Source organism: Schistocerca nitens, chromosome 9, assembly GCF_023898315.1.
Source record: "Schistocerca nitens isolate TAMUIC-IGC-003100 chromosome 9, iqSchNite1.1, whole genome shotgun sequence".
Classification (NCBI taxonomy): Eukaryota; Metazoa; Arthropoda; class Insecta; order Orthoptera; family Acrididae; genus Schistocerca; species Schistocerca nitens.
This window is the reverse complement of record NC_064622.1, coordinates 178,095,826-178,109,988: the sequence shown is the minus strand read 5'-3', so window position 1 is coordinate 178,109,988 and position 14,163 is coordinate 178,095,826. Positions and strand designations below refer to the sequence as shown.

General features: G+C 38.8%; 1 protein-coding gene across 5 annotated transcripts in view; it reads right to left on the bottom strand.

The window, feature by feature from the left end:
* LOC126202966 (putative fatty acyl-CoA reductase CG5065) overlaps positions 1-14,163 on the bottom strand; it is a 534,251-nt gene that overhangs the window by 14,362 nt on the left and 505,726 nt on the right. For all 5 annotated transcript variants that reach the window (XM_049937106.1, XM_049937103.1, XM_049937107.1 and 2 more), the window contains one exon: positions 594-703. In XM_049937106.1, the coding sequence (XP_049793063.1) occupies positions 594-703 (110 nt within the window). The remainder of the gene's footprint in view (positions 1-593; positions 704-14,163) is intronic.

Here is a 14,163-nt window from a genome sequence, read left to right as displayed (position 1 = left end):
TTCACTAGAAATCTGCATCAAACCCTCTGTGGGTGTTCAACAACACAACAGATGCAACACAAGGTGTGTATAATATAAAACAAACTCTATGAAGAATTTTTGTAATTTGTTTACTTCACAAAAATTGTGTATACTGATGCTACAATGGTGTAGGGAAAATTTCAAACGAGGATGTAGCAGAATTCTTTATTAACCAACAAAATTTATGGAAAAATTTTCTAAATTTGCAATCTCTAAAAAATCACCCTGTTAAGGTAAATTGTTACTTGCTTGATATCAGAAAAAGAGAAGGACAAAATTTGGTTTTGAAAAAACTCAACTTTATACACATTTATGCCTTACAATAATTTCATGGCAAAATGTAGAGGGTATTGACTTGTGGGCCATATTTCATGTGCTAACATACAAAGAGAGGACAGAAAGCTGTGAGAAAGCCAAATACACATACAAAACAAATAAATGGTGCTGTCACCCAAGAACATAATCAATGGTTTATTTTAGAATACAGCTGGGCAGAAATCATTTTGCAATATCAAATTTTAAAGAAATAGGTCATGCCGAAACTTATTTATAGAGAACAGAAATGAACTCACCAATGGAAGGTCTAACTATGGCCACAGGAAGATTCCCACATTCTGTAAGTAACATACTTTCTGCAAGAGCCTTTGTAAAAGTGTATGTGTTTGGACGGTTGCCTATCAGTCTGAAAAATTGGAAAAAAAAGCCATATTGTTAAAGATGTCACTGCATGTTCATATTAATTACACAACAGTTAAGAAAGTCTATCTGATGTATTGACAAAGACCACTTCTTTTACAAATTGTACCTTGTATCATTAAGAAATTTTTGCTCTTCTGTGCTATTAAGTTAATAACCTGGTCTTTGCTATTTAGATGCTGGTGCTGAAAAAGATTCTAAACATAAATAAAGATATCAATACAAATAAGGAAAATTGTGGAACTGTCATATCTCATAGCACTTTCCTCCTAGGTTTTCTTGCTTCTGTTTTATGATATGGAAAAAAAAAATATTACACCACTGCCTCAGATACATCGGAGAGAAGTCAACGACTCTTCCGTATTTAGTATGCCTGCTTTTACGAAGAATCCTATTGGATGTTTTCACATTTTTGTGGCCTCTGTAGAGTGATTAATGAAATTCAAGGACACCAGTTTTTCCCCCTTAATACTGAATGCCACTTGGTGCCATGCTGCTGGTCTGCACCTGAGCTGCTACAATGCCATTTACCTATCCCTGTTTGCAGTGTCTGTAATATGGTTGGTCTCTTTACATAAGAGGAGGACTTTGATGTGGAATAATCAGCAGTATTACCAATAACAGTGATGCAGTCAGCCACTTCTTTGATGCTGCATTTCTGTGAAAATACTGCTAATTTCTTACACAGCATTCAGTTTGGGCTTTTCAGTGCCTGTGATTTCTAATGTTTTAAATGAGCCCTTTTTAGGGTACTTTTTCTGTAATACCGGGCTGGGGAATAACAGAGCAGAAATAATTTATGGGAAAGAACTCCATCCTGGAAAGCACAGATTGGAAAAAAATTAAGATACCAGTACTTTTAGATCCTTTAACCAACAGTTAAAAAGCATCATAAACAGCAAATATATGAGCTCATATTACTGCAAGAAACTTAATAGGTATTTCCACAGACGTGTTATATATAAGAGACCATCATTGGGAAGTCACACAAACTGATCAGATACTTTATACCACATACACACAAAAACAAAGTTTCAGTTCTTCTTCTTCTTCTTCTTCTTCTTCTTCAGTCCAGAGACTGTTTTGCTGCAACTCTCCATGCTACTCTATCCTGTGAAAGCTGCTTCACCTCTGAGTAACTACTGCAACCTACATCCTTCTGAATCTGCTTAGTGTATTCATCTCTTGGTTTCCCTCTACGATTTTTACCCTCCACCCTTCCCTCCAGTACTAAACTGATGATCCCTTGATAACTCAGAATATGTCCTAACAACCAATCTCTTCTTCTAGACGAATTTTGTCATTAGTTCCTCTTTTCCCCAATCTATTCAGTACCTCCTCATTAGTTATGTGATCTATTCATCTAATGTTCAGCACTCTTCTGTAGCACCACATTTCAAAATTTCTGTTCTCTTCTTGTCTAAACTATTTATTGCCCATGTTTCATTTCCAGAAATGGCTACACTCCATACAAATACTTTTAGAAAAGACTTCCTTCCTGACACTTAAATCTATACTCGACATAAAGAAATTTCTGTTCCTCAGAAATATTTTCCTTGCCATAGCCACTCTACATTTTATATCCTCTCTGTTTTGATCATCATCAGTTATTTTTCTCCCCAAATAACAAAACTCCTCTACTACTGTAAGTGTCACAGTCCCTAATCTAATTCCCTCAGCTTCACCCGATTTAATTCAATCACATTCCATTATCCTCATTTTGCTTTTGTTGATGTTGATCTTATATCCTCCTCTCAAGACACTGTCCATTCCATTCAACTGCTCTTTCAGGTGCTTTGCTGTCTCTGACAGAATTACAATGTCATCAGCAAACCTCAAAGTTTTTATTTCTTCTCCATAGATTTTAATTCCTACTCCAAATTTTTCTTTTGTTTCCTTTACTGCTTGCTCAATATACAGATTGAATAACATCTGGGATAGACTACAACCCTGTATCACTCCCTTTTCAACCACTGCTTCCCTTTCATGCCCCTCAACTCTTACCATACAAATTGGAAATAGCCTTTTGCTCCCTGCATTTTACCCCTGCCATCTTCAGAATTTTAAAGAGAGTATTCCAGTCAAGATTGTCAAAAGCTTTCTCTATGTCTACAATGCTAGAAATGTAGGTTTGCCTTTCCTCATCCCATATTCTAAGATAAGTCGTACTGTCAGTATTGCCTCACGTGTTTCAACATTTCTACAGAATTCAAACTTATCTTCCCCAAGTTCAGCTCCTACCAGTTTTTCCATTTGTCTGTAAAGAATTTGTGTTAGTATTTTGCAACCGTGACTTATTAAAATGATAGTTCAGTAATTCTCACACATGTCAGCACCTGATTTCTTTGGGACTGGAATTATTATATTCTTCTTGAAGTCTGAAGGTATTTTGCCTGTTCCTTGCTCACCACATGGTAGAGTTTTGTCATGGTTGGCTCTTCCAAGACTATCAGTAGTTCTAATGGAATGTTGTCGATTCGTGGGGCCTTATTTCAACTTGGATCTTTCAGAGCTCTGTCAAATTTTTCATGCAGTATCGTATTTCCCATTTCATCTTCATCTACGTCCTCTTCCATTTCCATAATATTGCTCTCAAGTACATCTCCCTTGCACAGACCCTCCACATACTCCTTCCACCTTTCTGCTTTCCCTTCTTTGCTTAGAACTGGGTTTCCATCCATGCTCTTGATATTCATACAAGTGGTTCCCTTGTCTGCAAAGGTCTCTCTAATTGTCCTGTAGACAGTATCTATCTTACCCCCTAGTGATACATGCCTCTACATCCTTACATTTGTCCTCTAGCCGTCCCTGCTTAGCCATTTTGCACTTCCTGTCGATCCCATTTTTGATACATTTGTATTCCTTTTGCCTGCTTCATTTACTGCATTTTTATATTTTCTCCTTTCATCAATTAAACCCAGTATTTCTTCTGTTACCCAAGGATTTCTACTAGCCCTCATCTTTTTACCTACTTGATCCTCTGCTGCCTTCACTATATCATCTCGCAAAGCTACCCATTCTTCTTTTACTGTACTTCTTTCCCCTGTTCTTGTCAATCATTCCCTAATGCTCTCTCTGAAACTCTCTACCACCTCTGGTTCTTTCAGTTTATCAAGGTCCCATCTCCTTAAATTAGTACCTTTTTGCTGTTTATTTAGTTTTAATCTACAGTTCATAACCAATAAATTGTGGTCAGAGTCCACATCTGCTCCTGGAAATGTCTTACAGTTTAAAACCTGGTTCCTGAACCTCTGTCTTACCATTATATAATCTATCTGAAACCTCCCAATGTCTCCAGGCCTCTTCCATGTATAAAACCTTCTTTCACGATTCTTAAATCAAGTGTTAGCTATGATTAGGTTATGCTCTGTGCAAAATTCTAGCAGTCGGCTTCCCCTATCATACCCGGCCCGATTGCTGAGTGGTCAGTGTGACGGATTGCCGTCCTACGGGCCGGGGTTGGATTCCCGGATGGGTCAGGGATTTTCTCCGCTCAGGGACTGGGTGTTGTGTTGTCTTCATCATCATTTCATCCCCACCCGGCACGCAGGCCGCCCTTTGTGGCATTGAATGTAGTAAGACCTGCACCAATGTAGCCGGACCTGCCCCGTAAGGGGCCTCCCGGCCAATGACGCCAAACACTCATTTCCATTTCCCTATCATTCCTTACCCCCCAGTTCATATTCATCTTCCACTTTTCCTTCTCGTCCTTTTTATACACCAGTCCCCCGTGACTATCAAATTTTTGTCTCCCTTAACTATCTGAATAATTTCTTTTATCACATCATACATTTCTTCAATCTCTTCATCATCTGCGGAGCTTGTTGGCACATAAACTTCTACCTGTGGTAGGTGTGGGCTTTGTGTCTATCATGGCTACAATAATGCATTCACTATGCTGAATATTATATTTCCGTAATATATCTAGAGACATAAAAGCACAGAACAACTTGATAACACCTTTTGAGGTACCTTTGTAATCAGTCAATGAGTCAAGATATATTTCATGAAACATTGGAATATACTCACCATAATGATGACCTGGTGAGTTGCAGACAGGCACATAGAAAAGATTCTTACACATTATAGCTTTAGGCCAAAGCCTAAAGCAGCTTTGACTGGTTGGAGCTACCAGTGGTAGCAGACATGTGCATGTTTGTGTGAATGTGTGTGTGTGTGTGTGTGTGTGTGTGTTTTCTTTGCTGAAGAAGGCTCTGGCCAAGCTATAATATGTAAAAGTCTTTTTTGTTGTGTCTGTGTGCAACTCAGTGGGTCATCTTTACAGAGAGTAGCTATCTATCCTTTTCCTAATATTGTTGATATTCCAACCTGGATTTTCCATTGTTAGATTAGAATGTACAGTAGTAATACTCATTTATAAATGTGGAGATATGCAAGTTACCTCTAATTATAATCCTATTCCTCTCCTTTCTGAACTGTCAATTATTATTATTTTTATTTATTTATTTATTTATTTATTTATTTATTTTTTTTTTTTTGAGAAGCTAACTTACACAACAGCTCACTTTGACTTCTGTTGAGAATTTTCTACAAAGAAAGCAATTTATGATCTAATGAACACTACACTGTGTTGTTTGCTGATAATACAAGTATAGTGATAAAGAAAGCAATTTATGATCTAATGAACACTACACTGTGTTGTTTGCTGATAATACAAGTATAGTGATAAAGACCCAACCATATCCATACCAGGCACTGCCTGAAGAACATTTGAATAGCCATACAACTGGTTTGCAGTAAACTACTGAAATCTTGACCTTACAAAAACCAACTACACAATTCCAGACAAATAAAAAACAGATTGTAGGTAGCAAAAATAGACATCAATGGGCACACACTAAATGACAATGTGTGTAAAATTCCTTAATATCCTAATGTATAACAAACTGAGGCAATACCAGCACACTGATAAATTAGGCTGAAGTTTAGTTCGACCTGTTTTGTATTTACAGAAGGTTTCTAGTTGTGTAGACCTACAAATGGTTTTACTGCAATTCTTTCACTCAAAACTCCTATAGCACAATCTTCTGGGCCAATGCACCTGATGTCAAGAAAGTATTTATTCCACAGAACTAAGGAAGTTCATAATGGACAATCTGCAGAAACTTGGCACACTTATGCCAATACCTTCACTTTATAATTGCACATTTTGAAAATAATGTGGGTGAATTTATAATCAACTGTAAAATTCACAATCAACAGCTACAAAGAAAACAAAATTCCATACGGATTATGCATACCTGTACAGCGCCTAGAAAAAAAGACTGATATTTGGTACTCAATTTTGTAACATACTGCTGACAAACATGTGATAGGAGATTGAAAATTCCAGGTGTTGGGTGGAGGGATGGGGGGGAGGAAAGAAGAGTACCTTATTGTACGGAGACATAACTGTCTAGCCAGTGTGAACCTACAGGAGACAAAAGTCTTAGTACTGCCTATATAAACACTTAGAGCATAAAATATGAATACTAACTTACACATCACTTACTTTTCTTCTATAACATGAGCTTCCCTCTCCAAATTTCTCTTTTTTATTGCAAGCTCTTATATTTGAGTTGATATGTAAAGTAATTTTCTGTTCTCATATCCCATCCTTATTTACCTTACACTTCTGGAAATGTCACATAATTTTACATTATTGCGAAAGGTTTTCTTTAAGCCTGCAAAATGTCAGAACATATTTGGTTTCTTTTTTTGTGCATCTTCTTTTTGTTGTTATGTGTATGGTCAGAACTATTTCTAGCCTTTCTTTACATTTACTGAAGCAGTTGGTCTAAACAGCTTACTAGGATAAGAAGTGTGAGATAACAGAATATCACATCATATCTTTAACTTTTGTCTGCTTGTATTAACTTGGGAAATATGAAGATAAAGCTTTTCTGAAAATTTCACAGCACGTCATGATTACGGCAGGGACTTATAAGAGTTGGAGGTGATCCTGTAGCTCACATATTGTATAATGGAAACAACACTGCTGCTAGTGTTTTTGGAATGTCATAAATAGCTTCCAAATAAGAAAGGATAATTTCATTAATGACTTCATAATAAACCACAATGCCAGTATAGAATGTCAACAGCATGTACTCTTACATCACCTCAACTGGTAGAAATTAAATAAAAAGCATAGTAGATACATCATTTCTAATATACATTGACCATTCAAGAAGTTGCGAGACTTATTTTATTTCTGGTGTCAGCAAAGTAACTATGGTGGCACCTTGAAATAACAACTGCAAACAACAAATGGGCATTCAACCAATCAGTTGGAAAAAGACAGAGTTAAGTTGCACAATAAGTCAAACATTGTCGTCTTACAAATTGCAACATCTCTAAATCGAGTGTTCAAGGCATCCAGAGTGATTTCAAGGACAGAAAAGTGTGTGCAAAGTTTTTTTTTTCTCTGATACACTTGACTCCCAAACAAAAATAGTGAAATGTGGACTCTTGCCATGACTTGATAAAAATTTGAAATGTGGACAATTGCTTTTTGGAAAAAAAGCATAAAGGGGAAAGAGTCTTGGCGTTACAAATAAGGACCTACAACAAAATGGTAAGCTGCAGAAATTAATGCTTTGATGACATACCAGACATTCAAGCCAATGCGATGTGCAAATTGGACAACATCCAAAAGAAAACTTTTCTGATGGTTTCATATGGTTGTAAGAATGATGTTTGTGTGGTTCTCAAGAAGAGTGGGGGGGGGGGGGGGGAGATGATGATGACTATGTAGAACACCTGAAGCATTAAAACCACAATCCATTTTTTTCTCCGTTTTTATCAAACAATTTTGAAGCTTTTTGAACTGATGGGATATATTTCCACTGCAATTAACGGTATATTAATGTCAGGAAGTTTTTCAGACACATTGGAAATAACCTAGGTAACTCCAGTTTTCAAGAAAGATTAGGGTTGGTCAGTTGGGGGGGGGGGGAGGGGAGGGAGAAGAAACCTGACAACAAGGTCATCAGTCCTTCCATCCAGGAATGGTGCATAGAAAGAGAAGAGACATCCATGAATGTTTTCTAATCTAGTCATGAGCTTCATAACAGTGACACAGAGAAGTAGAAATCATCATGGACATCTTTTGTGTTGTTGTTGTTGTGGTCTTCAGTCCTGAGACTGGTTTGATGCAGCTCTCCATGTTACTCTATCCTGTGCAAGCTTCTTCATCTCCCAGTACCTACTGCAACCTACATCCTTCTGAATCTGCTTAGTGTACTCATCTCTTGGTCTCCCTCTACGATTTTTACCCTCCACGCTGCCCTCCAATGCTAAATTTGTGATCCCTTGATGCCTTAAAACATGTCCTACCAACCGATCCCTTCTTCTAGTCAAGTTGTGCCACAAACTTCTCTTCTCCCCAATCCTATTCAATACCTCCTCATTAGTTACGTGATCTACCCACCTTATCTTCAGCATTCTTCTGTAGCACCACATTTCGAAAGCTTCTATTCTCTTCTTGTCCAAACTGGTTATCGTCCATGTTTCACTTCCATACATGGCTACACTCCATACAAATATTTTTAGAAACGACTTCCTGACACTTAAATCAATACTCGATGTTAACAAATTTCTCTTCTTCAGAAACGATTTCCTTGCCATTGCCAGTCTACATTTTATATCCTCTCTACTTCGACCATCATCAGTTATTTTACTCCCTAAATAGCAAAACTCCTTTACTACTTTAAGTGTCTCATTTCCTAATCTAATCCCCTCAGCATCACCCGATTTAATTTGACTACATTCCATTATCCTCGTTTTGCTTTTGTTGATATTCATCTTATATCCTCCTTTCAAGACACTGTCCATTCCGTTCAACTGCTCTTCCAAGTCCTTTGCTGTCTCTGACAGAATTACAATGTCATCGGCGAACCTCAAAGTTTTTACTTCTTCTCCATGAATTTTAATACCTACTCCGAATTTTTCTTTTGTTTCCTTTACTGCTTGCTCAATATACAGATTGAATAACATCGGGGAGAGGCTACAACCCTGTCTCACTCCTTTCCCAACCACTGCTTCCCTTTCAAGCCCCTCGACTCTTATAACTGCCATCTGGTTTCTGTACAAATTGTAAATAGCCTTTCGCTCCCTGTATTTTACCCCTGCCACCTTCAGAATTTGAAAGAGAGTATTCCAGTTAACGTTGTCAAAAGCTTTCTCTAAGTCTACAAATGCTAGAAATGTAGGTTTGCCTTTTCTTAATCTTCCTTCTAAGATAAGTCGTAAGGTTAGTATTGCCTCACGTGTTCCAACATTTCTACAGAATCCAAACTGATCTTCCCCGAGGTCCGCTTCTACCAGTTTTTCCATTCGTCTGTAAAGAATTCGCGTTAGTATTTTGCAGCTGTGACTTATTAAACTGATAGTTCGGTAATTTTCACATCTGTCAACACCTGCCTTCTTTGGGATTGGAATTATTATATTCTTCTTGAAGTCTGTGGGTATTTCGCCTGTCTCATACATCTTGCTCACCAGATGGTAGAGTTTTGTCATGACTGGCTCTCCCAAGGCCATCAGTAGTTCTAACGGAATGTTGTCTACTCCCAGGGCCTTGTTTCGACTCAGGTCTTTCAGTGCTCTGTCAAACTCTTCACGCAGTATCTTATCTCCCATTTCATCTTCATCTACATCCTCTTCCATTTCCATAATATTGTCCTCAAGTACATCACCCTTGTATAAACCCTCTATATACTCCTTCCACCTTTCTGCCTTCCCTTCTTTGCTTAGAACTGGGTTTCCATCTGAGCTCTTGATATTCATACAAGTGGTTCTCTTCTCTCCAAAGGTCTCTTTAATTTTCCTGTAGGCAGTATCTATCTTACCCCTAGTGAGACAAGCCTCTACATCCTTACATTTGTCCTCTAGCCATCCCTGCTTAGCCATTTTGCACTTCCTGTCGATCTCATTTTTGAGACGTTTGTATTCCCTTTTGCCTGCTTCATTTACTGCATTTTTGTATTTTCTCCTTTCATCAATTAAATTCAATATTTCTTCTGTTACCCAAGGATTTCTATTAGCCCTCGTCTTTTTACCTACTTGATCCTCTGCTGCCTTCACTACTTCATCCCTCAGAGCTACCCATTCTTCTTCTACTGTATTTCTTTCCCCCATTCCTGTCAATTGTTCCCTTATGCTCTCCCTGAAACTCTCTACAACCTCTGGTTCTTTCAGTTTATCCAGGTCCCATCTCCTTAAATTCCCACCTTTTTGCAGTTTCTTCAGTTTCAATCTGCAGTTCATAACCAATAGATTGTGGTCAGAATCCACATCTGCCCCTGGAAATGTCTTACAATTTAAAACCTGGTTCCTAAATCTCTGTCTTACCATTATATAATCTATCTGATACCTATTAGTATCTCCAGGATTCTTCCAGGTATACAACCTTCTTTTATGATTCTTGAACCAAGTGTTAGCTATGATTAAGTTATGCTCTGTGCAAAATTCTACAAGGCGGCTTCCTCTTTCATTTCTTCCCCCCAATCCATATTCACCTACTACGTTTCCTTCTCTCCCTTTTCCTACTGACGAATTCCAGTCACCCATGACTATTAAATTTTCGTCTCCCTTCACTACCTGAATAACTTCTTTTATCTCGTCATACATTTCATCAATTTCTTCATCATCTGCAGAGCTAGTTGGCATATAAACTTGTACTAGTGTAGTAGGCATGGGCTTTGTGTCTATCTTGGCCACAATAATGCGTTCACTATGCTGTTTGTAGTAGCTAACCCGCACTCCTATTTTTTTATTCATTATTAAACCTACTCCTGCATTACCTCTATTTGATTTTGTATTTATAACCCTGTAATCACCTGACCAAAAGTCTTGTTCCTCCTGCCACCGAACTTCACTAATTCCCACTATATCTAACTTTAACCTATCCATTTCCCTTTTTAAATTTTCTAACCTACCTGCCCGATTAAGGGATCTGACATTCCACGCTCCGATCCGTAGATTGCCAGTTTTCTTTCTCCTGATAACGACGTCCTCTTGAGTAGTCCCCGCCCGGAGATCCGAATGGGGGACTATTTTACCTCCGGAATATTTTACCCAAGAGGACGCAATCATCATTTAATCATACAGTAAAGCTGCATGTAAAGCTACATGTCCTCGGGAAAAATTACGGCTGTAGTTTCCCCTTGCTTTCAGCCGTTCGCAGTACCAGCACAGCAAGGCCGTTTTGGTTAATGTTACAAGGCCAGATCAGTCAATCATCCAGACTGTTGCCCCTGCAACTACTGAAAAGGCTGCTGCCCCTCTTCAGGAACCACATGTTTGTCTGGCCTCTCAACAGATACCCCTCCGTTGTGGTTGCACCTACGGTACGGCCATCTGTATCGCTGAGGCACGCAAGCCTCCCCACCAACGGCAAGGTCCATGGTTCATGGGGGAAGTCTTTTGTGGTGTCAATTACAAAAGTAAGACGAAGGGGATAGGGAAGTCAGCAGGAGAGCATCCCCAGGGCTCTGCATCAGGGAATGTCCCATCTGCAGCTGCCCCAACACACCTGATCCATTACAGCCAAGAGCATCCACTATTCAAAAGAGTATGATACCCAGAACAGAAAATTGGGTGTGGCAGAAAGGAGACTGACTGAATCTAAAAGTGATTAAAACAGAGTAAAACAGGGTTGAAAGAGCGGCCTGGTCAAAGAGGTAGAGTCGGGGATTGTTCAAACCTAGTACACAGTGGGAGACGCCCCATCCCCAATTGTCCTGGTCCTGCTCCAGAGGTACACTGAAATCTTAAACCAGTTCCATGGAAAACTGTAAGCCAGTTCAACAATTCACGAATCATCCAATAATAATACATCTGCCAATATTAGAGGCAATGAATCTGGAAGTGCATACTTAGCATAGAGGACCAAAAGGAGGAGGAATCCCACCAAGATATAAGTAACTGTTTGTAAGACTCCACAACCACGATGTGGGTGTGGGTGTGGTGTATTACACAAAAGGAAACTATTGCTTAACCTGGTAACATCGATGTGGAGACAACATAAGACTACGGATTCCTTCTGGTGAAAATGGAAGGAATGCTGCAGTAGTATCCTTGATTGTGTGGTGATTATTACGTGGGGCAATAGCCTACCAGACGTCGTTCCATTTCCTAGAGAGAACTTTGATGCCATGGCTAATAATGAGATATAATTTTTTTCTTTTCTTTTACTACCTTGTACTCCATGGACATATTGCTGATGACGTAGAATATTTTTCATTTGGTTATACAGTGTAGAACATGAAGTGTGTGTGACTACGTTTGCTGTGCTATTTTCTGTACGAGTTCCTTATGCAAAGACTTGGATTTTGTTTCTGGGGATCTTTCAAATAGTTTTATTAAATGTATTGTGTGAAACAGAAAGCAATAGGCAGAAGTGTTTTAAGAACTGTGGAGCGAGAGAGGTATCGGCAGTTGTCGGGTCGAACAGTGTGTAACAAACTGGAGGGTTGGTGTGAAAGCATGGTGGTATGGAAGCAAGTACTGACTACTGTGTGTAGCAATGGTGTGTGTTTAATGCAATATTAATACCTGACGTTTTTGTGTTAGACCAGTTTGGAATTTAACTTTATGATGGATATTCTAAAAGGACATTGTATCACGCAAACGCTGTTGGTATTTGCAGAACGATGTCTGTGGTGATGACAAGGCAGTCGTGAACAGACAGTATTGTCATCGTTTTAGAACTGAATTGCATTACATAAACTGAACTTAATATTGCTCTTTTTCTTGACTACGATACATGATGTGTGCTAAAACACTAACTGCCAATGTGGAAACTGTGAACTGTGTTGCTACGTAAGTGACTGTATTCGCAGGAATAGTATTATCGTGAACCATGAATATTAATAGTAGATGGACTGTCTAGCTTCACAATTGGTGAAGTATAGCAAGTGGAATGTTAATTTAAACATGTCATGTGGACCGTGCCAAACTGTCGTGTGTGAAAGCTGCAGTTGCATTAATACGACCTTCAGGTGCTGCATAAGCAGTTACTTTCTTCCGGCCTACGAGAAATGGATGCTACGCCACTTATTACCACTGACAGCCCAAACAAGATGTAAGGAAAGAGGACAGTTTAATGCCAAGGACACGACTGGATAAACTTCATTCATATCAGCAACTTCAAAATACTTCTACCGCCATCACCACCTCACACAGGCACAGAACAGCTAACACCTAAAAACATTCCACTTTCGAGAAACACAATTGTAACCAATTTTATTCCTTTATGCTTCGTAATAGACTATCTCTTAATATTTCTCTCTATAAATAAAAGTAGTGTATTGTAAAGACTGTTCACCTTCAGTGATTGCTGACCCCACCCCTAACAGTAGTTATTGCCATCATTTATTTGTTTCTGTTCTTCATAGTACTTGCATTAGTTGTTGCATGCGTTGTATGCGTCTTTTGGAAGGGCCTGCTTTGATGTGTATCTGCAGTACTTTAGACAGGAGAATTTATGTGTTGCACTGCAAAACGTGGCTAAACGTGAGATTTGAAGCATCTGCCATTGACATTATTTACACCAACCAATTACAAAGAACTAGCTTATTCACCATTGATTCAACTTAGCATATTGGAGGGAATTTTGAATCTGACACTTGTTAAAGTACGCAATCTTTGTTTACATGCCACTTAATGTGATAGTCCCATTCATTCATGTTTAGGTGCAAATTTATCTGGGTTAGTTACTTTTAAGCAAAATTACAGTACACTGTGTCATTATTTATCAAATTAGCTTCAGATTGTTTTACTGTTTTCCGCTATCAAAGGATTTTATTATCAGGAGTTTAACAGGATTCGGAAACTCCTCATATAGAGGTGTGCTTTTGACATTTCCGGAAGTAAAACAGGTTCGTGGGGTTTACACAATATTAATTTTCTTCCTGCAGTTTTTCTTTAAACATTTTCTGATTACAAATTCACGGTCACAGTAAATATCCAGGAACTGTTTTCTTCACAGAACACATCTCATCTGCACCTTCAAATCCACACCTGGTGTCAGCAAAGCAAACAGGCAAACAGAGAGCAAGTAGGTGCTCCTCTAGCCAAACGATTGGCCAGTTCCTCCCCGGGATACCCACATGACTTGAGACCCAGAGAAAGACAACTGAGCAGGCAGTATAATGAAGGCCAGTGAGATCATGAATAGCAGAGACCGAAAGGTTGCAAGAATAGCAACGGTCAATAGACTGGAGATTGCCCACTGAGTCAGCACATATTAAAAAATGGTCAGGGGAAGTCTGTTTACTAAAATGTAGACGCTGTTAACAGCTGTCAGCTCTGCTGTAAGTACAATGCCATAGTTTTATGGCCTTTGATTAAAAGATGGGTCCATACTGGAACTCTAAGAAATGGACCTAACAGATACCTAGAGGTCATGGCAATGACCAAGACTTTAGGACCTGGAAGAGATCGGCC